At 44.7% G+C, this 26,589-nt stretch overlaps 1 protein-coding gene across 1 annotated transcript in view; it reads right to left on the bottom strand.

Moving 5' to 3' along the window:
• Positions 1-2,621: 2,621 nt before the first annotated feature.
• SLC33A2 (solute carrier family 33 member 2) overlaps positions 2,622-26,589 on the bottom strand; it is a 114,649-nt gene continuing 90,681 nt past the window's right edge. The window contains exons 5-6 of the mRNA XM_088466126.1: positions 12,717-12,826; positions 2,622-6,670 (exon numbers count right to left, since the gene is read on the bottom strand). Of these exons, the coding sequence (XP_088322252.1) occupies positions 6,497-6,670; positions 12,717-12,826 (284 nt within the window). The 3' untranslated portion in view covers positions 2,622-6,496. The remainder of the gene's footprint in view (positions 6,671-12,716; positions 12,827-26,589) is intronic.

The raw sequence follows: 26,589 nt of genomic DNA, 5'->3' as shown, positions 1-26,589 counted from the left end.
TGGTTGACCTGGGGGAGATTGTCTGGAACATCAAAATTGTAACCTTCCTCCCAAGCCAGAAAACTATACTCCTGTCTCGGTTGACTCTTTAGCCTGAGTATGTATGGGTGTGTAATGCCTCTGACACAACCGACAATTGTTACACAATTTATCTTTGGGCTCCTCTGGCAGCAGTGCCTTGTACTCTAAGGTCAACTGCAAACACATGCAAGATGGGATTCAGAGGGCACTTCTGAATGAACCGTAAATCAGGACCTACTGAACCATTAACTAGAGGAAAGCGCTCAGTCTGCTAATAGATCACATGAAGTCAATTGACCACTTGCACTGGGAGACCATATCTGTCACGTAGAGAGGTACACCTGATATACCCTGCCTGCAAATACTTCCCCTCACTTCCCAGACATTCACCACTCTACAACCTTCTGAACCCCAACAACAACATTAAAGGTGCTCCTGCCTTTCATAGTGCAAATAAGGTGAAAGTAACAGGTTAGAACATATCATTATACTGTTACAGAGAACCTTTGCCAGAATATTCCTAACCACTCTAAAATGGAGCAATGGGCACCAGTTCTCTATTCTGGATAGGGCCTTCCCTTCACCAACACAGAGGGAGGGAACAAGCCATCACTCATTAAACACCAACATGAGGCGAGGGGCCAAGATGTCTCCAAAGGGCTCAAAATATTTGGAGTTACCCATTTGATCCTAGGGATTATTTCATAAACAGCTGTCTATGGTCATCCTGACACCATCTGCAGTTACATCATCATCTAGGGCATAAGCATAGTTTGGGTTCTATGAAAGTCTCTATCCCATCTCTGACAAAGGCCTTCTCAGGAAGGAGGTCAGAGTAGGGTCTGAGAACACCTTGCTCATCATGCAGAACTCTCACTTCCCTGCTGTCAACCATTGATCTACAGACCTGAAATAGACCAGGTGAATGGTATAGAGGATAATGTCTCATGAACACAGTGTCCCGGACCTTCTGGCAATCTGTACACTGAGATTTCCCTTGGAGATATCCACACCATCTGCTTTCTATCTCAAGGCAGAGTAGATACCGGGCCTGATTCAGAGGTGGATGCTAATGCCACAGCTGACGGAATTCATACAGAGACGCCCACCAGCTACGTCTCTAATCTACACCTTTGCTCAAAAAGCCGCACCATCGGTCGCACCACTCGACATTAGGACAACCCTATGGTTGCTGAGAAAGTCCATCTGGACATGGCCACAGTTTCAGTTGCTGACCACGACATGCCTGCATCTGAAAAGCCACCATTACCAACCAGAAACCTGCATCAAATACCACTTCTCTGCATCCAAATTCACATCCGCAGTGGGACTCCGACACATGTGAGGTACAAAAAACATCAGCACAGATTCCACCTCTGAATCTGGCTCATGGGTCCTTATCAAACTTCTCCTGTCAATGAGAAAGATTCTGCGTTCCAATCTTACATACAGAACCTCACCATATAGAACTACTGCCCCAAATGGGCCTCCCGAGTTTGAATGAAGTCCCTGAAGAACTGTCCAATCGCATCCCCCTTGAGAAGTTCAAAGTTCTAGCACACATGCCCTTAATCCTGTGACTGGTTTCTGGGGCCTTCTCTAGTCACATCTGCCTCTGTGTGACCTTGGTCTCCACTGACTTCGGCATGGTGCCGAATTACCAGAGCTCTCCTTAGCATAACCCATAACTATCCTAAACCTATTCAAGCTTGTGAAGTCTGGCGAATGTAGAAATTGCATGGCCGTGTTGGGATCAAGTTGCTGGACATGTCGCTAAAGTCTGATCCCCCTTTCCCTCAGTAGTGTAGTAATGGCATGTATTAATAAATGGAGGTGCCCATAAGTGTAAAGAGTAAAGAAATATTAATCCAGTGTCTACACATATGGGAGTGGGGGAAACTCTTTAGTTTGGTGGCCATCTTCAAGTCAGCCATCTTGGATGCAAGTCTAATTTTTTTATTTGGGAAAAGGGTAGACATGTGACATACTGTATCAGACAGGTGCAGAAATTCATAAGAAAAACAATGGTGTTCTTGTTTTAACATCTCTATATTAATTTGCTCGACAAGTGGGCAGGGCCAGGTGGACGTGGTTCAGGACAGGGAGACTTGAATGCTCTTCTGGGTGGCTGGGATCACCACCTATGATTTGGGAGCCTATTGGCCGCTCTGGGAGAGTAGGAAAGTATACTCCAGTTAGACTGAACACTTGGGCTGGTTAGCCTTATACTGGAAAGGAGGGAGGAGACAGACTCAGGACATGGGTCTAACACTTGCCATTTAGGATAGAGCTGGGTTGGAGCTCAAGGTCTATAAAAGGGGCTGTTTTCTTGTGGGTGGGTTTATCTGTGTTGGACACAGAGATGTCATAGTTCTAGGGAAGTTGTTTCACCAGAAGTTCTTTTTATCCATCGCCTTGTATAGATGCACCTGCATCTTGTGTATTGTGTGTTCAGTCACAGCAGTTTAGACCTTTAAATGTATTTGGAAATGAGAACATTTAGATGGTGGCGACTGCCTTTATTTTGGCCCAACACCCATTTATCCTTCAAAACAAACTCAAGACTTGCCCGTCTCCTCAGGCATGGCATTTTCTCTTAATCTGTTAGGTTTATTTTTATTTCTCTTCAATGTAAAAGGCTTTCAGTACTATTAGGAGAAAAGCATTACATAAATAACATCATTAGATCTGGCATATGGTTGGTCATCTCAGCCCACTTACCCCAGTCACAATTGTCCTCTCTTTCCCCCTGCGCTGCTGTGGATGCCAATTAGTTGGGAAAGCCCAGAAGGCTCATGTCGATTCTGCTGGTGATTTGCAATCTGACGCCCCATACGTTGTCTCTTGGCCCACCAAGTTAAAGTCATGGCCAGGAGGATGACGGATGCACATCAGACTTGAAGATTCACTGAATAGCTGGTCCATCCCCAGAAAGTATTAGACACAGCTGTTAATGGGCCATGAAGTCCGTGTAGCCGGCCACATAGATGGATATACAATACCAATGCTAAGATACAGCATAACTTCTTCTGGCTGGGGAACAGCCAAAACATAAAACATTACCGGTCCTCTTCCAACGTGTGACAGTGTTTTGGGGACTCCCTTTCCATGTGCTCCTCCTGCTCATGCTGATTATCAGCACGCCTTTACACAGACTGGTTGTGGTTATTGTGGCTCCTCTGTGGTAAAAGATGCATCTTAGCCCAGGTAGACTTTGCCACTAGCAACCAGGAGGCCACAGCTCTGCCATCCATAGATGCTGAGCATATAGGCATGTGTGCAATATGAACATCATTAGTCGGGTTAAACCAATGCACACCACCCCCTACCATGCTCGGATGAATGCACTATGAGTGCTCACAATCAGACAGGAAGAAGTCCCTGCAGCAGCTGCTGGTTTATCCCTGATTGCTGTATGGGCCCAAGGGCACAGGGACTCCTGGACATGGTCTATAAGAGCTGGGAGGGCTGGCTCAGTGCATCAGAGGTACACATCATACAATAGGTTGACAAATTTCAGGGGAGTCTCAAACGGTTAATGAAGTTGACACACCAACTTTCAGGCAGTACAAAGGAAAGAGATGTGACTACTATAGGCGATCCCCGGCCTGGATGAGATGTTGGAGGTACAATGGTCCTACTTAATTAGCCAGTCTGGACACATTCATGTAGAGACCCACCATGCTTTTACAAGAGAGGCTCGGCCCATTAAGCAAAACACATTGGATGAGCCTTGAGGTTCTTAGTATGGTCAAGAGATGCTGGAAATTGAGGAGATTGTGCAATGACATAGTCCCTCCTCAGTGAGAACAGTATTAGTACCCAAGAAAGTCCAGACTCCATAGTTCTAAATGGACAACAGTAGGGTAAATGGGGATTCCCTATTCCATGGCCGGGGTCTATGAGCGATTAACACAACATGAGTACAAGTGATCTGGGGCCTACAGAAGAGGATAGAACACTTTCATAGTAACTCTGCCTGGAGCCTACAGAAGAGGATAGAACACTTTCATAGTAACTCTTATACTATCATATGGATAAAACAAAAAAAGAAAAAGCATGTTCAATATCTACTGGGTGCTATGCAAATGAGTCTTTAACAATAAACATTCAAACAATGAGAAGAATTCCTGGGTCTAAAATAATATTTCTCTTAGCAAACGTCCGTCCAGAATCCGCGTATTTATTATCTCACAGTCTGGTCACATCCTGTAAGTAGATCACCTAAAGGGTCGGATTCAGACCCGCTGACTAATAATAAAGCTGCACTAAAAGCACATTTCAACTTATAATACCATGTGAATGATGAATGTTTTTATTATTATTTCACAGACCGTTAGATGATATATACGCAGATTCTAGACAGAAGTGATTGCTAAGAAAATACTATTGGAGTCCCAGGAATTCTTCTAATTGTTTGTTTAGGGTGTAATAGAATGTTTATTGTAAAAAAACTAATTTTACATCGCGCCCAGTATATACTTACTATCTGTCTTTCCATTGGCTATTACACCGACTATAACACAGTACAGGGTAATGGAGACAGGTAAGTAATGGATTTATAGGATGTAGAGATGGAGACAGGTAAGTAATGGATTTATAGGATGTAGAAATGGAGAAAGGTATGTATAGGATGTAGACAGGTAAGAATAGGGTGTAGACAGGTAAGAATAGGGTGTAGAGATGGAGACAGGTAAGTATAGGGTGTAGAGATGGAGACAGGTAAGTATAGGGTGTAGAGATGGAGACAGGTAAGTATAGGGTGTAGAGATGTAGACAGGTAAGAATAGGGTGTAGAGATGGAGACAGGTAAGTAAAGGGTGTAGAGATGGAGACAGGAAAGTAAAGGGTGTAGAGATGGAGACAGGTAAGTATAGGGTGTAGAGATGGAGACAGGTAAGAATAGGGTGTAGAGATGGAGACAGGTAAGTATAGGGTGTAGAGATGTAGACAGGTAAGTATAGGGTGTAGAGATGGAGACATAAGAATAGGGTGTAGAGATGTAGACAGGTAAGAATAAGGTGTAGAGATGGAGACAGGTAAGAATAGGGTGTAGAGATAGAGACATAAGAATAGGGTGTAGAGATGTAGACAGGTAAGAATAGGGTGTAGAGATGGAGACAGGTAAGTATAGGGTGGAGACAGGTAAGAATAGGGTGTAGAGATGGAGACAGGTAAGTATAGGATGTATATAAAGCAGGCAGGTACTCTTTGGCAATGTGTAAGGTGCAAATGGAATCAAATCCTGATGCCGGAAAACTGGAAGTGAAGATCCCGACAGGGTAAGTAAATTAACCCTAACCCTCCCCCACCCCCTAACCCACCTTTAGGGGTGCCTAACCCTAACCTCCTCGCAGCCTAAACCTAACCCTCCCAGGGGGTGCCTAACCCTAAGTCCCCTGCCAGGGTTTGATAGTCAGGAAGCCGGTGGTCGTGCAAACCCCAGGGAGGTCGTCAACACCATCATTCCCTGTTGGCTGAAATGTCTCGTCACTCCGCAATGGGAGGAACCTAATCCATGTCCCGTAGCTCCCTCCTGTCACCCTTCAGTGGGACGACCAGACTCCATGTCCCATAGCTCCCTTCTATCAGTCACCCTGCAGTAGGAGGGGCAGACTCCATGTCCCTTAACTCTCTTCCCGTCACCGTATAGGGGGAAGGATCATAATACAGGTCTCATAACTCCTTTCTGTGTCACCCTGCAGTGGGCGGGGCAGACCCTATGTCCCATAGCTCCCTTGTCGGTCACCCTGCAGTGGGCAGGGCAGGCTCCATGTCCCATAGCTCCCATCTGTCCGTCACCCTGCAGTGGGTGGGGCAGGCTCCATGTCCCATAGCTCCCTTGTCGGTCACCGTGCAGTGGGCGGGGCAGGCTCCATGTCCCATAGCTCCCTTGTCGGTCACCCTGCAGAGGAAGGGGCAGGCTCCATGTTTCATAACTAATAGTTTTAATGAACTGTGTAAAATACTTAGTTGTGATTGGGTGCTGCTGCTTAATAGGGCAGAAAGATGGCCACAGATTTGCTAATGAGAATCATAAATGGGCAGTTATGCAAAAGCACGCATGTCTGTAATTGCCAACACGCGTGTTTATGTATGAGGGACAATCGCTGCTCCAGCCGGAGAATGTGGTCCAAGGACTCCACATGTCATGTCAGATACTTCATAAGAATCTGGGCTGTGAGTTATATACAGTATATAGATCATGCAGTGAGAACCGGCGCTCACGCGGGATGAAACGGCTGCTTTACCACATCATAATCTGACATTGTACATTTCTATACATACTTTGCTCTTTTACTGGAAATTGTCAATGAAAAATTAATTTTTTACAATGGTCTTAAATAGAGTAATATTTCAAAATGTTGAATAAAAATGTTCATTATAAAAGGTTTGGCAATGGCATATTTCGAGTCATTGTCTACTATGTGCCGGCTGAAGGCGAGTGGATCCATCAGTCATTGTCCAGGGTCTCTCAGCTGAAGGTAGACGAGAGTGTCCGTATGTGCAGTAGTGGCAGGAAGGACAGAATGATAAACAAGCAGAAGGTTGGAGAGGTACCTATAGAGTCAACCAGGATCCCCGAAACAGCAGCAAAACATACTTTACCCAGAACCTCCAGAGAAGAAAGGAGACTGTAGTGAGTGGCCTGGGGAGAAAGAGGGAGAAAGATATCCCAGTGAGAATACAAAGCACTAATAAGGAGGTGACAGCTGATTACACACACAAAAATGACATACGTAAAATACTGTTAACTGCAACAAAACATTAAACACCACTGGCTGGTTATGTGAAGAACATGGATTATGTTGTTACAATGGCACCTGTGTAGGGGTGTAATATATTAGGCAGTGTATGAGGCTGCGTTACCGCAGACCGGTCACAGTGCCAATGCTGATCCTTGTGCACCACCGAAAGCTCCTAAAATGGGCATGTATGCGTCAGAACAGGAGAATGGAGCAATGGAAAAAGGTGGCCTGGTCTGCTGAATCAAGTTTTCTTTTACATCATGTGAGCGGCCAAGTGAGTCAGGATGGAATCAGGATGCACTATAGGAAGAAGGCAAGCTGGCGGAGGCAGTGTGATGCTCTGGGCAATGTTCTGCTGGGAAACCTTGGGTCCTGCCATTCATGTGGATGTTACTGTGACACGTACCACCTACCTAACCAATGGTACCGACCAAGTACTCCCCTTCATGGCAGTGGTATTGCCTGATGGCAGTGCCCTCATCCAGCAGGATAATGCACCCAGCTGCCACACTGCAAACATTGTTCAGGAATGATTTGAGGAACATGACAGAGTTCCAGGTGTTGACTCGGCCTCTAAATTCCCCAGATCTCAATCCAATCAACCATCTGTGGGATGTGCTGACAAAACAAGTCCGAGCAAAGGAGACCCCACCTTACAGGATCTTCTGCTAACGTCTTAGTGCCAGATACCACAGCACACCATCAGAGGTCTTAAGGAGTCCACGCCTCGATGGGTCAGAGATGTTTTGGTGACATGCGGGGTATTTACCCATTTTTAGACAGTTGGTTTATAGTGGGAGTACAAAATGTCTCATATGCTCCTGTCTCAGCTGATGAGATGCATTTCACAGGGTCACAAACTCACTTTACATTTCTCATATGAATTTTGATCTAAATAATCTTTCCATAGTGTAAATAAACTTTGAAAGACTTTTGACGTTGATCACTTGATCCCAAATCTCTTTTACTACTGGACACAGCCTCTGAACGTGATCTCCAAAGATTTCATGCTGTTGGCGGTCACTAGAATTGGTAATGGCTGCATTAAACATGTAAATAGCCTGTTCCACATGGCAGGAAAATGAGAATTACTTTATTGAAATTCCAACCACCAAAAGGAGATGGAGATAAAGGCACCAAACACTACAATACTGCCTATACAATAGGCCAGTGGTTCCCAAACTGTGTGCCGTGGCACCCTGGGGTGCCTCGGGACACTTGCAGGGGTGCCTCAGGTTGGTGGTCCATCACCAAATCAAATTTTTATGGTCAATGTAATGTAAATATGTGGACAAACAGAAGCGTAAACCTGTCCATCACTATATAACCGACCCTAAGGATGACAGGTAAGGACAATTTACTTCACTTTGCTAAATTTTTTTCTGAATTTCTCAATAACAAACCTTTGGCCTAGGGGTGCCGTGAAAACAATGCTGTTACTCTAGGGCGCCGTGATTCTAAAAAGTTTGGGAAGCTCTGCAATAGGCTGTTCTTAAGGACAATATATTCCTTAAGGACAAATCAATCCTCCCATAAACAAAGTCTGCCCAGTCATGTCCTGAATGCAGTCAGAGGCCTTTCAGCAGAAAATGTTGTCTCCAAATTACAAGGAACATCTGTGGAAAGTTGTATCTTTTGTCCCAGAATGGCCAATATAAGGCTTATTCCCAATAAGGCAAATAAGGAGAGGAGGTCGTAAAGCAATTGGGCAATCACAGGTCCACCCAACCAGGATGACTGTCAGGTTACGGTCTAGGATCAGCTGTTAATCACCTCAGCGCTGGCTTCCCCTGACCTCTCGAGTGGTAAGACGACAGGTGCGGCGGCGAGTGACGCGCTGAGGATTATACCTGGGGTCTAGACACTGTCTTCCAATGGACTGCTACATTAGGGTATTAAGCCGGGCTCCAGACAACAGGAAATTGCCTGTACAACATTGTTACTTCCAGTGTATGCTAGCTGACGGCAGGAGACCTGAACCATTCCTTGGGCTTGTTCTGTTCTGTATTCCAATAGGATAACTTTGGTGACCCTGCAGAAACCATCACACCGTGCGGTTATGGAATATCATTAATACAAAGTTCTTACTGTAAATATACTTTAAGTATATTTATAATTTTACATAACTGTATATTGATGTTTAGTCTTATTTTAAGCAGCATTTAATATGTACTATTTTATAGATAAATACTGTATCTTTTGTAAATATAAATGTAATATTCTTGATGTAATGTTTTAGATTCATTTATTTGCAGTTAAGCAATGTAATGTGCTGCCCCTGAAACTCAAATATTTCCCCTCACCCATGATACTGTAAGACAAAGAAAATCCAGCATGGGATAATCATCGGCGGGGTCCCCTGGCCTAATGAACATCCAGCTGCACACACAAAAAAAATCCAGCATGGGATAATCACTGGTGGGGCGCCCTGGCCTAATGAACATCCGGCTGCACACACAAAGAAAATCCAGCATGGGATAATCACTGGTGGGGCGCCCTGGCCTAATGAACATCCGGCTGCACACACAAAGAAGAAGGAACTGGCCTATCCAACGTCGGGTGTACACAGATCCCTGCCTGTACCCAATGATTGTATTCCCTAAGGACTATTTGAATGTCAACCTATAAATTATACTGCAGTGACCTTTGGAAGTCAGTGCATTTAGAACTGAAGCCTTGTGTTGTGCCAACCGCGCTGCGTATTGTTATGGGAGGTACTCTATTTATTTCTCTGTGTAACCAAATCTTTTGGACTTTGGAACTCCAAGTAAGCTGAGCGTACTTCCCAAATATGTTACTTTAATAATGCTTACCCACGGTGTGTGTATACTCAGTACGTCATCCGAGTACTATCTCCTAGTGTCATCCTCCTGTGCCAATTCTGCATCTGGAATCACAGTGTTTATACTCAGTACGTCATCCGAGTACTAACTCCTAGTGTCATCCTTCTGTGCCAATTCTGCATCTGGAATCACAGTGTATGTACTCAGTACGTCATCCGAGTACTATCTCCTAGTGTCATCCTCCTGTGTCAGTTCTGCGTCTGGAACCACAGGGTGTGTTCCCAGTACATCGTCCAAGTGCAAAACTTCCAGCATCATTCTCCTGTGGTTTCCCTGTGATAGTGATCTTCTATTCCCACTTGTGCCGGATACCTGACCAAAGAGCCACGACCTGCTTTCCCAAATCCCAGTTGGAGGGGTCATTGGCCATACTCCTGTGTCAATTCCGTTTCTGGTACCACAGTGTGTGTACTTAATACATCATCCAAGTACAATCTCCTAGTGTCATCCTACTGTGCCAAGTCTGCGTCTGGAATCACAGTGTATGTACCCAGTACGTCATCCGAGTACCATCTGCTAGTGTCATCCTCCTGTGCCATTTCTGCGTCTGAAGCCACAGTGTGTGTATTTAAAACATCATCCAAATACAATCTCCTAGTGTCATCCTCCTGTGCCAATTCTGCATCTGGAACCACAGTGTATGTACTCAGCACGTCATCCGAGTACTATCTCCTAGTGTCATCCTCCTGTGCCAATTCTGCATCTGGAACCACAGTGTATGTACTCAGCACGTCATCCGAGTACTATCTCCTAGTGTCATCCTCCTGTGCCAAGTCTGCGTCTGGAATCACAGTGTATGTACCCAGTACGTCATCCGAGTACCATCTGCTAGTGTCATCCTCCCGTGCCAATTCTGCGTCTGTAACCACAGTGTATGTACTCAGTACGTCATCCGAGTACTATCTCCTAGTGTCATCCTCCTGTGTCAGTTCTGCGTCTGGAACCACAGGGTGTGTTCCCAGTACATCGTCCAAGTGCAAAACTTCCAGCATCATTCTCCTGTGGTTTCCCTGTGATAGTGTTCTTCTATTCCCACTTGTGCCGGATACCTGACCAAAGAGCCACGACCTGCTTTCCCAAATCCCAATTGGAGGGGTCATTGGTGGAAACCTCCCAGAAGGTTAGAGATCGCGCCTTTGGTCAGGTCTAGCCAACATTCGGTACATGTGGATGAGGAAGACATATATCCAGGCCCCTCGCCTCAGATTCTTTTCTCAGCCTGGGTCCAAGTCTTCGAATTCCTCTACAGGGGACCACCATAGCCCGAACGCGAAACTGACTGCCTTTAAAATATATTTGTCAATTTTTAAAGCACCATTTAAAGTGACAAACATCTGTGATTTAGGCAAATTGCTGTCTTTTACATTTCCCTCAGAGAGATGGAGAGATACAGAAGGAGAGAGAATGAGACAAAGGAAGACAAAAGAGACCAATAGAGAGAGAGGGGGGAGACGGGGAAGAGAGGGTGCAAAAGCGAGAGAGAGAGCGCAAGAGAGAAATAACGAGAGAGAGCACGGCGAGGGAGACGGGGGAGAGAGAGAAAGAGCGCAAGAGAGAACTAACGAGAGAGAGGGAGCGCGCGAGAGAGAACTAACGAGAGAGAGCGCGCGTGAGAACGAGAGAGAGCGCGCGAGAGAACGAGAGAGAGCGCGCAAGAGAGAACGAGAGAGAGCGCGCAAGAGAACGAGAGAGAGCGCGCAAGAGAGAGAACGAGAGAGAGCGCGCAAGAGAGAGAACGAGAGAGAGCGCGCAAGAGAGAGAACGAGAGAGAGCGCGCAAGAGAGAGAACGAGAGAGAGCGCGCAAGAGAGAGAACGAGAGAGCGCGCAAGAGAGAGAACGAGAGAGAGCGCGCAAGAGAGAGAACGAGAGAGAGCGCGCAAGAGAGAGAACGAGAGAGAGCGCGCAAGAGAGAGAACGAGAGAGAGCGCGCAAGAGAGAACGAGAGAGAGCGCGCAAGAGAGAACGAGAGAGGGCGCGCAAGAGAGAACGAGAGAGGGCGCGCAAGAGAGAACGAGAGAGGGCGCGCAAGAGAGAACGAGAGAGGGCGCGCAAGAGAGAACGAGAGAGGGCGCGCAAGAGAGAACGAGAGAGGGCGCGCAAGAGAGAACGAGAGAGGGCGCGCAAGAGAGAACGAGAGAGCGCGCGCAAGAGAGAACGAGAGAGCGCGCGCAAGAGAGAACGAGAGAGCGCGCGCAAGAGAGAACGAGAGAGCGCGCGCAAAGGAGAACGAGAGAGCGCGCGCAAAGGAGAACGAGAGAGCGCGCGCAAAGGAGAACGAGAGAGCGCGCGCAAAGGAGAACGAGAGAGCGCGCGCAAAGGAGAACGAGAGAGCGCACGCAAAGGAGAACGAGAGAGCGCGCGCAAAGGAGAACGAGAGAGCGTGCGCAAAGGAGAACGAGAGAGCGCGCGCAAAGGAGAACGAGAGAGCACGCGCAAAGGAGAACGAGAGAGCGCGCGCAAAGGAGAACGAGAGAGCGCGCGCAAAGGAGAACGAGAGAGCGCGCGCAAAGGAGAACGAGAGAGCGCGCGCAAAGGAGAACGAGAGAGCACGCGCAAGAGAGAACGAGAGAGCGCGCGCAAGAGAGAGCGAGAGAGCACGCGCAAGAGAGAGCGCAAGAGAGAACGAGAGAGAGAGCGCAAGAGAGAACTAACGAGAGAGCGCAAGAGAGAACTAACGAGAGAGAGAGAGTGCAAGAGAACTAACGAGAGAGAGAGAGCGCAAGAGAGAACGAGAGAGAGAGAGAGCGCAAGAGAGAACGAGAGAGAGCGCGCAAGAGAACGAGAGAGAGAGAGCGCAAGAGAACGAGAGAGAGCGCGCAAGAAAAAACGCGAGAGAGCGAGCGAGAGAGAGTCTTTGGATTTCTGGGTAATGGAAGCTGTGGTGGGATTACAACGTCTGGGGACACTTTGCACTTTGTCTCAGTAGTAGGCTTCCTTTCCTGCCTAAACCAAATATTAGGTTATTGCTTGGAGACAGACAACCAGGACTAGGACAGAATCCCAGACAAGAGTTACTCGCACCAGTCAGTATATGTCACATGTTCATGTCATGGTGAAAGATCGCGGTTTGTGCAGCGCAAAGGCACAGGCCCCCATTGTTACCTGTATTCCCTGGTCAGCTTGGCGAGTGCAGTGCATCATGAGGGTGAAGGTGGCAGTGGTTATAATACCTGCCAGGAAATTCTGCAGCACCAGGGTGAGGAGAAGACACACTAAGGAGAGAATCCAGAGAAGTAACCGTTATTTCCACCAGAGCGATTAGCAGACAGTGCTCCATTACTCAGCAGTATCAGTACACAGACAGTGCTCCATTACTCAGCAGTATCAGTACACAGACAGTGCTCCATTACTCAGCAGTATCAGTACACAGACAGTGCTCCATTACTCAGCAGTATCAGTACACAGACAGTGCTCCATTACTCAGCAGTATCAGTACACAGACAGTGCTTCATTAGTCATCAGTATCAGTACACAGACAGTGCTCCATTAGTCAGCAGGATCAGTACACAGACAGTGCTTTATTAGTCAGCAGTATCAGTACACAGACAGTGCTCCATTAGTCAGCAGTATCAGTACACAGCGCTCCATTAGTCATCAGTATCAGTACACAGTGCTCCATTAGTCAGCAGTATCAGTACACAGTGCTCCATTAGTCAGCAGTATCAGTACACAGTGCACCATTAGTCATCAGTATCAGTACACAGACAGTGCTTCATTAGTCAGTAGTATCAGTACACAGACAGTGCTTCATTAGTCATCAGTATCAGTACACAGACAGTGCTTCATTAGTCATCAGTATCAGTACACAGACAGTGCTTCATTAGTCATCAGTATCAGTACACAGACAGTGCTTCATTAGTCAGTAGTATCAGTACACAGACAGTGCTTCATTAGTCAGTAGTATCAGTACACAGACAGTGCTTCATTAGTCAGCAGTATCAGTACACAGACAGTGCTTCATTAGTCAGCAGTATCAGTACACAGACAGTGCTTCATTAGTCATCAGTATCAGTACACAGACAGTGCTTCATTAGTCAGTAGTATCAGTACACAGACAGTGCTTCATTAGTCAGTAGTATCAGTACACAGACAGTGCTTCATTAGTCAGCAGTATCAGTACACAGACAGTGCTTCATTAGTCAGCAGTATCAGTACAGACAGTGCTTCATTAGTCAGCAGTATCAGTACAGACAGTGCTTAATTAGTCAGCAGTATCAGTACACAGACAGTGCTTCATTAGTCATCAGTATCCATACACAGACAGTGCTTCATTAGTCATCAGTATCAGTACACAGACAGTGCTTCATTATTCATCAGTATCAGTACACAGTGCTTCATTAGTCAGCAGTAACAGTACACAGTGCTTCATTAGTCATCAGTATCAGTACACAGACAGTGCTTCATTAGTCAGCAGTATCAGTACACAGTGCTTCATTAGTCATCAGTATCAGTACACAGTGCTTCATTAGTCATCAGTATCAGTACACAGACAGTGCTTCATTAGTCAGCAGTATCAGTACACAGACATGGCTTCATTAGTCATCAGTATCAGTACACAGACAGTGCTTCATTAGTCATCAGTATCAGTACACAGACAGTGCTCCATAAGTCATCAGTATCAGTACACAGACAGTGCTTCACTAGTCAGCAGTATCAGTACAGACAGTGCTTCATTAGTCAGCAGTATCAGTACACAGACAGTGCTTCATTAGTCATCAGTATCAGTACACAGACAGTGATCCATTAGTCAGCAGTATCAGTACAGACAGTGCTTCATTAGTCAGCAGTATCAGTACAGACAGTGCTGCATTAGTCATCAGTATCAGTACACAGACAGGGCTTCATTAGTCATCAGTATCAGTACACAGACAGGGCTTCATTAGGCATCAGTATCAGTACAGACAGTGCTTCATTAGTCATCAGTATCAGTACACAGACAGTGCTCCATTAGTCATCAGTATCAGTACACAGACAGTGCTTCATTAGTCATCAGTATCAGTACACAGACAGTGCTTCATTAGTCATCAGTACACAGACAGTGCTTCATTAGTCAGCAGGATCAGTACACAGACAGTGCTTCATTAGTCATCAGTATCAGTACACAGACAGTGCTTCATTAGTCAGCAGTATCAGTACACAGTGCTCCATTAGTCATCAGTATCAGTACACAGACAGTGCTTCATTAGTGAGCAGTATCAATACACAGACAGTGCTTCATTAGTCAGCAGTATCAGTACACAGACAGTGCTTCATTTGTCAGCAGTATCAGTACACAGTGCTCCATTAGTCAGCAGTAACAGTACACAGTGCTTCATTAGTCAACAGTATCAGTACACAGTGCTCCATTAGTCATCAGTATCAGTACACAGACAGTGCTTCATTAGTCATCAGTATCAGTACACAGTGCTTCATTAGCCAGCAGTATCAGTACACAGTGCTTCATTAGTCAGCAGTATCAGTACACAGTGCTTCATTAGTCAGCAGTAACAGTACACAGTGCTTCATTAGTCAGCAGTATCAGTACACAGTGCTCCATTAGTCAGCAGTATCAGTACACAGTGCTCCATTAGTCAGCAGTAACAGTACACAGTGCTTCATTAGTCAGCAGTATCAGTACACAGTGCTTCATTAGTCAGCAGTAACAGTACACAGTGCTCCATTAGCCAGCAATATCAGTACACAGTGCTCCATTAGTCAGCAGTATCAGTACACAGTGCTCCATTAGTCAGCAGTATCAGTACACAGTGCTCCATTAGTCAGCAGTATCAGTACACAGTGCTCCATTAGTCAGCAGTATCAGTACACAGACAGTGCTTCATTAGCCAGCAGTATCGCTCCATTAGTAATCAGTATCAGTACACAGACAGTGCTTCATTAGTCAGCAGTATCAGTACAGACAGTGCTCCATTAGTCATCAGTACAGAGACAGTGCTTCATTAGTCAGCAGGATCAGTACACAGACAGTGCTTCATTAGTCATCAGTATCAGTACACAGACAGTGCTTCATTAGTCAGCAGTATCAGTACACAGTGCTCCATTAGTCATCAGTATCAGTACACAGACAGTGCTTCATTAGTGAGCAGTATCAATACACAGACAGTGCTTCATTTGTCAGCAGTATCAGTACACAGACAGTGCTTCATTAGCCAGCAGTATCAGTACACAGTGCTCCATTAGTCAGCAGTAACAGTACACAGTGCTTCATTAGTCAACAGTATCAGTACACAGTGCTCCATTAGTCATCAGTATCAGTACACAGACAGTGCTTCATTAGTCATCAGTATCAGTACACAGTGCTTCATTAGCCAGCAGTATCAGTACACAGTGCTTCATTAGTCAGCAGTATCAGTACACAGTGCTCCATTAGTTAGCAGTATCAGTACACAGTGCTCCATTAGTCATCAGTATCAGTACACAGACAGTGCTTCATTAGTCATCAGTACAGACAGTGCTTCATTAGTCATCAGTATCAGTACACAGACAGTGCTTCATTAGTCATCAGTACACAGACAGTGCTTCATTAGTCATCAGTATCAGTACACAGTGCTCCATTAGTCAGTAGTATCAGTACACAGACAGTGCTTCATTAGTCAGCAGTATCAGTACACAGACAGTGATCCATTAGTCAGCAGTATCAGTACACAGACAGTGCTTCATTAGTCAGCAGTATCAGTACAGACAGTGCTTCATTAGTCAGCAGTATCAGTACACAGACAGTGCTTCATTAGTCATCAGTACACAGACAGTGCTTCATTAGTCATCAGTATCAGTACACAGTGCTCCATTAGTCAGTAGTATCAGTACACAGACAGTGCTTCATTAGTCAGCAGTATCAGTACACTGACAGTGCTTCACTAGTCAGCAGTATCAGTACACAGACAGTGCTTCATTAGTCATCAGTATCAGTACAGACAGTGCTTCATAAGTCATCAGTACACAGACAGTGCTTCATTAGTCAGCAGTATCAGTACACAGACAGTGCTTCATTAGTCAGCAGTATCAGTACAGATAGTGCTTCATTAGTCAGCAGTATCAGTACAGACAGTGCTTCATTAGTCAGCAGTATCAGTACACATACAGGGCTTCATTAGTCAACAGTATCAGTACACAGACAGGGCTTCATTAGGCATCAGTATCAGTACAGACAGGGCTTCATTAGTCAGCAGTATCAGTACGCAGACAGTGCTTCATTAGTCAGCAGTATCAGTACACAGACAGTGCTTCATTAGGCATCAGTATCAGTACACAGACAGTGCTCCATTATTCATCAGTATCAGTACACAGACAGTGCTTCATTAGTCAGCAGTATCAGTACACAGACAGTGCTTCATTAGTCATCAGTACAGACAGTGCTTCATTAGTCATCAGTATCAGTACACAGTGCTCCATTAGTCAGTAGTATCAGTACACAGACAGTGCTCCATTAGTCATCAGTATCCGTACACAGACAGTGCTTCATTAGTCAGCAGTATCCGTACACAGACAGTGCTCCATTAGTCAGCAGTATCAGTACACAGACAGTGCTTCATTAGTCATCAGTATCAGTACACAGACAGTGCTTCATTAGTCAACAGTATCAGTACACACAGTGCTCCATTAGTCATCAGTATCAGTACACAGACAGTGCTTCATTAGTCATCAGTACACAGACAGTGCTTCATTAGTCATCAGTATCAGTACACAGACAGTGCTTCATTAGCCAGCAGTATCAGTACACAGTGCTCCATTAGTCAGCAGTAACAGCACACAGTGCTTCATTAGTCAACAGTATCAATACACAGTGCTCCATTAGTCATCAGTATCAGTACACAGACAGTGCTTCATTAGTCATCAGAATCAGTACACAGTGCTTCATTAGCCAGCAGTATCAGTACACAGTGCTTCATTAGTCAGCAGTATCAGTACACAGTGCTTCATTAATCAGCAGTATCAGTACACAGTGCTTCATTAATCAGCAGTAACAGTACACAGTGCTTCATTAATCAGCAGTAACAGTACACAGTGCTTCATTAGTCAACAGTATCAGTACACAGACAGTGCTTCATTAGTCAACAGTATCAGTACTTCATTAGTCAGCAGTAACAGTACACAGTGCTTCATTAGCCAGCAGTATCAGTACACAGTGCTCCATTAGTCAGCAGAATCAGTTCACAGACAGTGCTTCATTAGCCAGCAGTATCAGTACACAGTGCTCCATTAGTCATCAGTATCAGTACACAGACAGTGCTTCATTAGTCAGCAGTATCAGTACAGACAGTGCTCCATTAGTCATCAGTATCAGTACACAGACAGTGCTCCATTAGTCAGCAGTATCAGTACACAGTGCTCCATTAGTCATCAGTATCAGTACACAGACAGTGCTTCATTAGTCATCAGTACACAGACAGTGCTCCATTAGTCAGCAGTATCAGTACACAGACAGTGCTCCATTAGTCAGCAGTATCAGTACAAAGACAGTGCTCCATTAGTCATCAGTATCAGTACACAGACAGTGCTTCATTAGTCATCAGTATCAGTACACAGACAGTGCTCCATTAGTCAGCAGTATTAGTACACAGACAGTGCTCCATTAGTCAGCAGTATCAGTACACAGACAGAGCTTCATTACTCAGCAGTATCAGTACACAGACAGTGCTTCATTAGTCATCAGTACAGACAGTGCTTCATTAGTCAGCAGTATCAGTACACAGTGCTCCATTAGTCAGTAGTATCAGTACACAGACAGTGCTCCATTATTCATCAGTATCAGTACACAGACAGTGCTCCATTAGTCAGCAGTATCAGAACACAGTGCTTCATTAGTCAGCAGTATCAGTACACAGTGCTTCATTAGTCAGCAGTATCAGTACACAGTGCTTCATTAGTCAGCAGTATCAGTACACAGTGCTTCATTAGTCAGCAGTATCAGTACACAGTGCTTCATTAGTCAGCAGTAACAGTACACAGTGCTCCATTAGTCAGCAGTATCAGTACACAGTGCTCCATTAGTCAGCAGTATCAGTACACAGTGCTTCATTAGTCAGCAGAATCAGTACACAGACAGTGCTTCATTAGCTAGCAGTATCAGTACACAGTGCTCCATTAGTCATCAGTATCAGTACACAGACAGTGCTCCATTAGTCATCAGTATCAGTACACAGACAGTGCTCCATTAGTCAGCAGTATCAGTACACAGTGCTCCATTAGTCAGCAGTAACAGTACACAGTGCTCCATTAGTCAGCAGTAACAGTACACAGTGCTCCATTAGTCAGCAGTATCAGTACACAGTGCTCCATTAGTCAGCAGTATCAGTACACAGTGCTCCATTAGTCAGCAGGATCAGTACACAGACAGTGCTTCATTAGTCAGCAGGATCAGTACGCAGACAGTGCTCCATTAGTCATCAGTACACAGACAGTGCTTCATTAGTCATCAGTATCAGTACACAGACAGTGCTTCATTAGTCAGCAGTATCAGTACACAGACAGTGCTCCATTAGTCATCAGTATCAGTACACAGACAGTGCTCCATTAGTCAGCAGTATCATTACACAGTGCTCCATTAGTCATCAGTATCAGTACACAGACAGTGCTTCATTAGTCAGCAGTATCAGTACACAGACAGTGCTTCATTAGTCAGCAGTATCAGTAAACAGACAGTGCTTCATTAGTCAGCAGTATCAGTACACAGACAGTGCTTCATTAGTCATCACTATCAGTACACAGACAGTGCTCCATTAGTCATCAGTATCAGTACACAGACAGTGCTCCATTAGTCAGCAGTATCAGTACAGACAGTGCTTCATTAGTCAGCAGTATCAGTACACAGACAGTGCTCCATTAGTCATCAGTATCTGTACACAGACAGTGCTCCATTAGTCATCAGTATCAGTACACAGACAATGCTCCATTATTCATCAGTACACAGACAGTGCTTCATTAGTCATCAGTATCAGTACACAGACAGTGCTCCATTAGTCAGCAGTATCAGTACACAGACAGTGCTCCATTAGTCATCAGTATCAGTACACAGACAGTGCTCCATTAGTCATCAGTATCAGTACACAGACAGTACTTCATTAGTCATCAGTATCAGTACACAGACAGTGCTTCATTAGTCAGCAGTATCAGTACACAGACAGTGCTTCATTAGTCATCAGTATCAGTACAGACAGTGCTTCATTAGTCATAAGTACACAGACAGTGCTTCATTAGTCATCAGTATCAGTACACAGACAGTGCTTCATTAGTCATCAGTATCAGTACACAGACAGTGCTTCATTAGTCAGCAGTATCAGTACACAGACAGTGCTTCATTAGTCAGCAGTATCAGTACACAGACTGTGCTCCATTAGTCAGCAGTATCAGTACACAGACAGTGCTTCATTAGTCAGCAGTATCAGTACACAGACAGTGCTTCATTAGTCAGCAGTATCAGTACAGAGACAGTGCTTCATTAGTCATCAGTATCTGTACACAGACAATGCTCCATTATTCATCAGTACACAGACAGTGCTTCATTAGTCATCAGTATCAGTACACAGACAGTGCTCCATTAGTCAGCAGTATCAGTACAGAGACAGTGCTTCATTAGTCATCAGTATCCGTACACAGACAGTGCTTCATTAGTCAGCAGTATCCGTACACAGACAGTGCTTCATTAGTCAGCAGTATCAGTACACAGACAGTGCTTCATTAGTCAGCAGTATCCGTACACAGACAGTGCTTCATTAGTCAGCAGTATCCGTACACAGACAGTGCTTCATTAGTCAGCAGTATCCGTACACAGACAGTGCTTCATTAGTCAGCAGTATCAGTACACAGACAGTGCTCCATTATTCATCACATCAGTACACAGACAGTGCTCCATTAGTCATCAGTATCAGTACACAGACAGTGCTCCATTATTCATCACATCAGTACACAGACAGTGCTCCATTAGTCATCAGTATCAGTACACAGACAGTGCTCCATTATTCATCACATCAGTACACAGACAGTGCTCCATTAGTCATCAGTATCAGTACACAGACAGTGCTTCATTAGTCATCAGTATCCGTACACAGACAGTGCTTCATTAGTCATCAGTATCAGTACACAGACAGTGCTCCATTAGTCAGCAATATCAGTACACAGACAGTGCTTCATTAGTCAGCAGTATCAGTACACAGACAGTGCTTCATTAGTCATCAGTATCCGTACACAGACAGTGCTTCATTAGTCATCAGTATCAGTACACAGACAGTGCTCCATTAGTCAGCAATATCAGTACACAGACAGTGCTCCATTAGTCAGCAATATCAGTACACAGACGGTGCTTCATTAGTCAGCAGTATCAGTACACAGACAGTGCTTCATTAGTCATCAGTACACAGACAGTGCTTCATTAGTCATCAGTACACAGACAGTGCTTCATTAGTCAGCAGTATCAGTACACAGACAGTGCTTCATTAGTCATCAGTATCAGTACAGACAGTGCTTCATTAGTCATAAGTACACAGACAGTGCTTCATTAGTCAGCAGTATCAGTACACAGACAGTGCTTCATTAGTCAGCAGTATCAGTACACAGACAGTGCTCCATTAGTCATCAGTATCAGTACACAGACAGTGCAGTCAGCAGTATCAGTACACAGACAGCGCTTCATTAGTCATCAGTATCAGTACACAGACAGCGCTTCATTAGTCAGCAGTATCAGTACACAGACGGTGCTTCATTAGTCATCAGTATCAGTACACAGACGGTGCTTCATTAGTCATCAGTATCAGTACACAGACGGTGCTTCATTAGTCATCAGAATCAGTACACAGACGGTGCTTCATTAGTCATCAGGATCAGTACACAGACAGTGCAGTCAGCAGTATCAGTACACAGACAGTGCTTCATTAGTCATCAGTATCAGTACACAGACAGCGCTTCATTAGTCAGCAGTATCAGTACACAGTGCTTCATTAGTCAGCAGTATCAGTACAGACAGTGCTTCATTAGTCATCAGTATCAGTACACAGACAGTGCTTCATTAGTCATCAGGATCAGTACACAGACAGTGCTCCATTAGTCATCAGGATCAGTACACAGACAGTGCTTCATTAGTCATCAGGATCAGTACACAGACAGTGCTTCATTAGTCATCAGGATCAGTACACAGACAGTGCTTCATTAGCCATCAGGATCAGTACACAGACAGTGCTTCATTAGTCATCAGGATCAGTACACAGACAGTGCTTCATTAGTCATCAGGATCAGTACACAGACAGTGCTTCATTAGTCATCAGGATCAGTACACAGACAGTGCTTCATTAGCCATCAGGATCAGTACACAGACAGTGCTTCATTAGTCATCAGGATCAGTACACAGACAGTGCTTCATTAGCCATCAGGATCAGTACACAGACAGTGCTTCATTAGTCATCAGGATCAGTACACAGACAGTGCTTCATTAGTCATCAGGATCAGTACACAGACAGTGCTTCATTAGTCATCAGGATCAGTACACAGACAGTGCTTCATTAGCCATCAGTATCCGTACACAGACAGTGCTCCATTAGTCATCAGTATCAGTACACAGACAGTGCTTCATTAGCCATCAGTATCCGTACACAGACAGTGCTCCATTAGTCAGCAGCATCAGTACACAGACAGTGCTTCATTAGTCACCAGTATCAGTACAGACAGTGCTTCATTAGTCATCAGTATCAGTACACAGACAGTGCTCCATTAGTCAGCAGCATCAGTACACAGACAGTGCTTCATTAGGCATCAGTATCCGTACACAGACAGTGCTTCATTAGTCATCAGTATCAGTACACAGACAGTGCTTCATTAGGCATCAGTATCCGTACACAGACAGTGCTTCATTAGTCATCAGTATCAGTACAGACAGTGCTTCATTAGTCATCAGTACACAGACAGTGCTCCATTAGTCATCAGTATCAGTACACAGACAGTGCTTCATTAGTCATCAGGATCAGTACACAGACAGTGCTTCATTAGTCAGCAGCATCCGTACACAGACAGTGCTTCATTAGTCATCAGTATCCGTACACAGACAGTGCTTCATTAGTCATCAGTAGCCGTACACAGACAGTGCTCCATTAGTCATCAGTATCAGTACACAGACAGTGCTTCATTAGTCAGCAGGATCAGTACACAGACAGTGCTTCATTAGCCATCAGTATCAGTACACAGACAGTGCTTCATTAGCCATCAGTATCCGTACACAGACAGTGCTCCATTAGTCATCAGTATCAGTACACAGACAGTGCTCCATTAGTCATCAGTAGCCGTACACAGACAGTGCTCCATTAGTCATCAGTATCCGTACACAGACAGTGCTTCATTAGTCATCAGTATCAGTACACAGACAGTGCTTCATTAGTCAGCAGGATCAGTACACAGACAGTGCTTCATTAGCCATCAGTATCAGTACACAGACAGTGCTTCATTAGCCATCAGTATCCGTACACAGACAGAGCTTCATTAGTCATCAGTACACAGACAGTGCTTCATTAGCCATCAGTATCAGTACACAGACAGTGCTTCATTAGCCATCAGTATCAGTACACAGACAGTGCTTCATTAGTCATCAGTATCAGTACACAGACAGAGCTTCATTAGTCATCAGTACACAGACAGTGCTTCATTAGTCAGCAGTATCAGTACACAGACAGAGCTTCATTAGTCATCAGTATCAGTACACAGACAGAGCTTCATTAGTCATCAGTACACAGACAGTGCTCCATTAGTCATCAGTATCAGTACACAGACAGAGCTTCATTAGTCATCAGTATCAGTACACAGACAGTGCTTCATTAGTCATCAGTACACAGACAGTGCTTCATTAGTCATCAGTACACAGACAGTGCTCCATTAGTCATCAGGATCAGTACACAGACAGAGCTTCATTAGTCAGCAGTATCAGTACAGACAGTGCTTCATTAGTCATCAGTACACAGACAGTGCTTCATTAGTCATCAGGATCAGTACACAGACAGTGCTCCATTAGTCATCAGGATCAGTACACAGACAGTGCTTCATTAGTCATCAGGATCAGTACACAGTGCTTCATTAGTCATCAGGATCAGTACACAGTGCTTCATTAGTCATCAGGATCAGGACACAGACAGTGCTTCATTAGTCATCAGTATCAGTACACAGACGGTGCTTCATTAGTCATCAGTATCAGTACACAGACAGTGCTTCATTAGTCATCAGTATCAGTACACAGTGCTTCATTAGTCATCAGTATCAGTACACAGACGGTGCTTCATTAGTCATCAGTATCAGTACACAGACAGTGCTTCATTAGTCAGCAGTATCAGTACACAGTGCTTTATTAGTCATCAGTATCAGTACACAGACAGTGCTTCAATAGTCATCAGTATCAGTACACAGACGGTGCTTCATTAGTCATCAGTATCAGTACACAGACAGTGCTTCATTAGTCAGCAGTATCAGTACACAGTGCTTTATTAGTCATCAGTATCAGTACACAGACAGTGCTTCATTAGTCAGCAGTATCAGTACAGACAGTGCTTCATTAGTCAGCAGGATCAGTACACAGACAGTGCTTCATTAGTCATCAGTATCCGTACACAGACAGTGCTTCATTAGTCATCAGTACAGACAGTGCTTCATTAGTCATCAGTACACAGACAGTGCTTCATTAGTCATCAGTACAGACAGTGCTTCATTAGTCATCAGTATCAGTACAGACAGTGCTTCATTAGTCATCAGTATCAGTACAGACAGTGCTTCATTAGTCATCAGTACAGTACACAGACAGTGCTTCATTAGTCATCAGTATCCGTACAGACAGTGCTTCATTAGTCATCAGTATCAGTACAGACAGTGCTCCATTAGTCAGCAGGATCAGTACACAGACAGTGCTTCATTAGTCAGCAGGATCAGTACACAGACAGTGCTTCATTAGTCATCAGTACACAGAGTGCTTCATTAGTCATCAGTATCAGTACACAGACAGTGCTTCATTAGTCATCAGTATCAGTACACAGACGGTGCTTCATTAGTCATCAGTATCAGTACACAGACGGTGCTTCATTAGTCATCAGTATCAGTACACAGACAGTGCTCCATTAGTCATCAGTATCAGTACACAGACAGTGCTTCATTAGTCAGCAGGATCAGTACACAGACAGTGCTTCATTAGTCATCAGTATCCGTACACAGACAGTGCTTCATTAGTCATCAGTATCAGTACACAGTGCTCCATTAGTCATCAGTATCAGTACACAGACAGTGCTTCATTAGTCATCAGTATCAGTACACAGACGGTGCTTCATTAGTCATCAGTATCAGTACACAGACGGTGCTTCATTAGTCATCAGTATCAGTACACAGACAGTGCTCCATTAGTCAGCAGGATCAGTACACAGACAGTGCTTCATTAGTCATCAGTATCAGTACACAGACAGTGCTTCATTAGTCATCAGTACACAGACAGTGCTTCATTAGTCATCAGTACACAGACAGTGCTCCATTATTCATCAGTATCAGTACACAGACAGTGCTCCATTAGTCATCAGTATCAGTACACAGACAGTGCTTCATTAGTCATCAGTATCCGTACACAGACAGTGCTTCATTAGTCAGCAGTATCAGTACACAGACAGTGCTCCATTAGTCATCAGTACACAGACAGTGCTTCATTAGTCATCAGTACACAGACAGTGCAGTCAGCAGTATCAGTACATAGACAGCGCTTCATTAGTCATCAGTATCAGTACACAGACAGTGCTTCATTAGTCATCAGTATCAGTACACAGACAGTGCTTCATTAGTCAGCAGGATCAGTACACAGACAGTGCTCCATTAGTCATCAGGATCAGTACACAGACGGTGCTTCATTAGTCATCAGTATCAGTACACAGACGGTGCTTCATTAGTCATCAGTATCAGTACAGACAGTGCTTCATTAGTCTTCAGTATCAATACAGACAGTGCTTCATTAGTCATCAGTATCAGTACACAGACAGTGCTTCATTAGTCAGCAGGATCAGTACACAGACAGTGCTTCATTAGTCAGCAGGATCAGTACACAGACAGTGCTTCATTAGTCATCAGTATCAGTACACAGTGCTCCATTAGTCATCAGGATCAGTACACAGACGGTGCTTCATTAGTCATCAGGATCAGTACACAGACAGTGCTTCATTAGTCATCAGTATCAGTACACAGACAGTGCTTCATTAGTCATCAGTATCAGTACACAGACAGTGCTTCATTAGTCAGCAGGATCAGTACACAGACAGTGCTTCATTAGTCATCAGGATCAGTACACAGACAGTGCTCCATTAGTCAGCAGGATCAGTACACAGACGGTGCTTCATTAGTCATCAGTATCAGTACACAGACAGTGCTCCATTAGTCAGCAGGATCAGTACACAGACAGTGCTTCATTAGTCATCAGGATCAGTACACAGACAGTGCTCCATTAGTCAGCAGGATCAGTACACAGACGGTGCTTCATTAGTCATCAGGATCAGTACACAGACAGTGCTCCATTAGTCAGCAGGATCAGTACACAGACAGTGCTTCATTAGTCATCAGGATCAGTACACAGACAGTGCTCCATTAGTCAGCAGGATCAGTACACAGACGGTGCTTCATTAGTCATCAGTATCAGTACACAGACGGTGCTTCATTAGTCATCAGTATCAGTACAGACAGTGCTTCATTAGTCATCAGTATCAGCACAGACAGTGCTTCATTAGTCAGCAGGATCAGTACACAGACAGTGCTTCATTAGTCAGCAGGATCAGTACACAGACAGTGCTTCATTAGTCATCAGTATCAGTACACAGTGCTCCATTAGTCATCAGGATCAGTACACAGACAGTGCTTCATTAGTCATCAGGATCAGTACACAGACAGTGCTTCATTAGTCATCAGTATCAGTACACAGACAGTGCTTCATTAGTCAGCAGGATCAGTACACAGACAGTGCTTCATTACTCATCAGTATCAGTACACAGTG

This window comes from Taudactylus pleione, unplaced genomic scaffold, assembly GCF_031769625.1.
Source record: "Taudactylus pleione unplaced genomic scaffold, aTauple2 ptg002512l, whole genome shotgun sequence".
Classification (NCBI taxonomy): Eukaryota; Metazoa; Chordata; class Amphibia; order Anura; family Myobatrachidae; genus Taudactylus; species Taudactylus pleione.
Note: the sequence above shows the minus strand (reverse complement) of the source record. Positions and strands in the feature narration are given on the sequence as shown.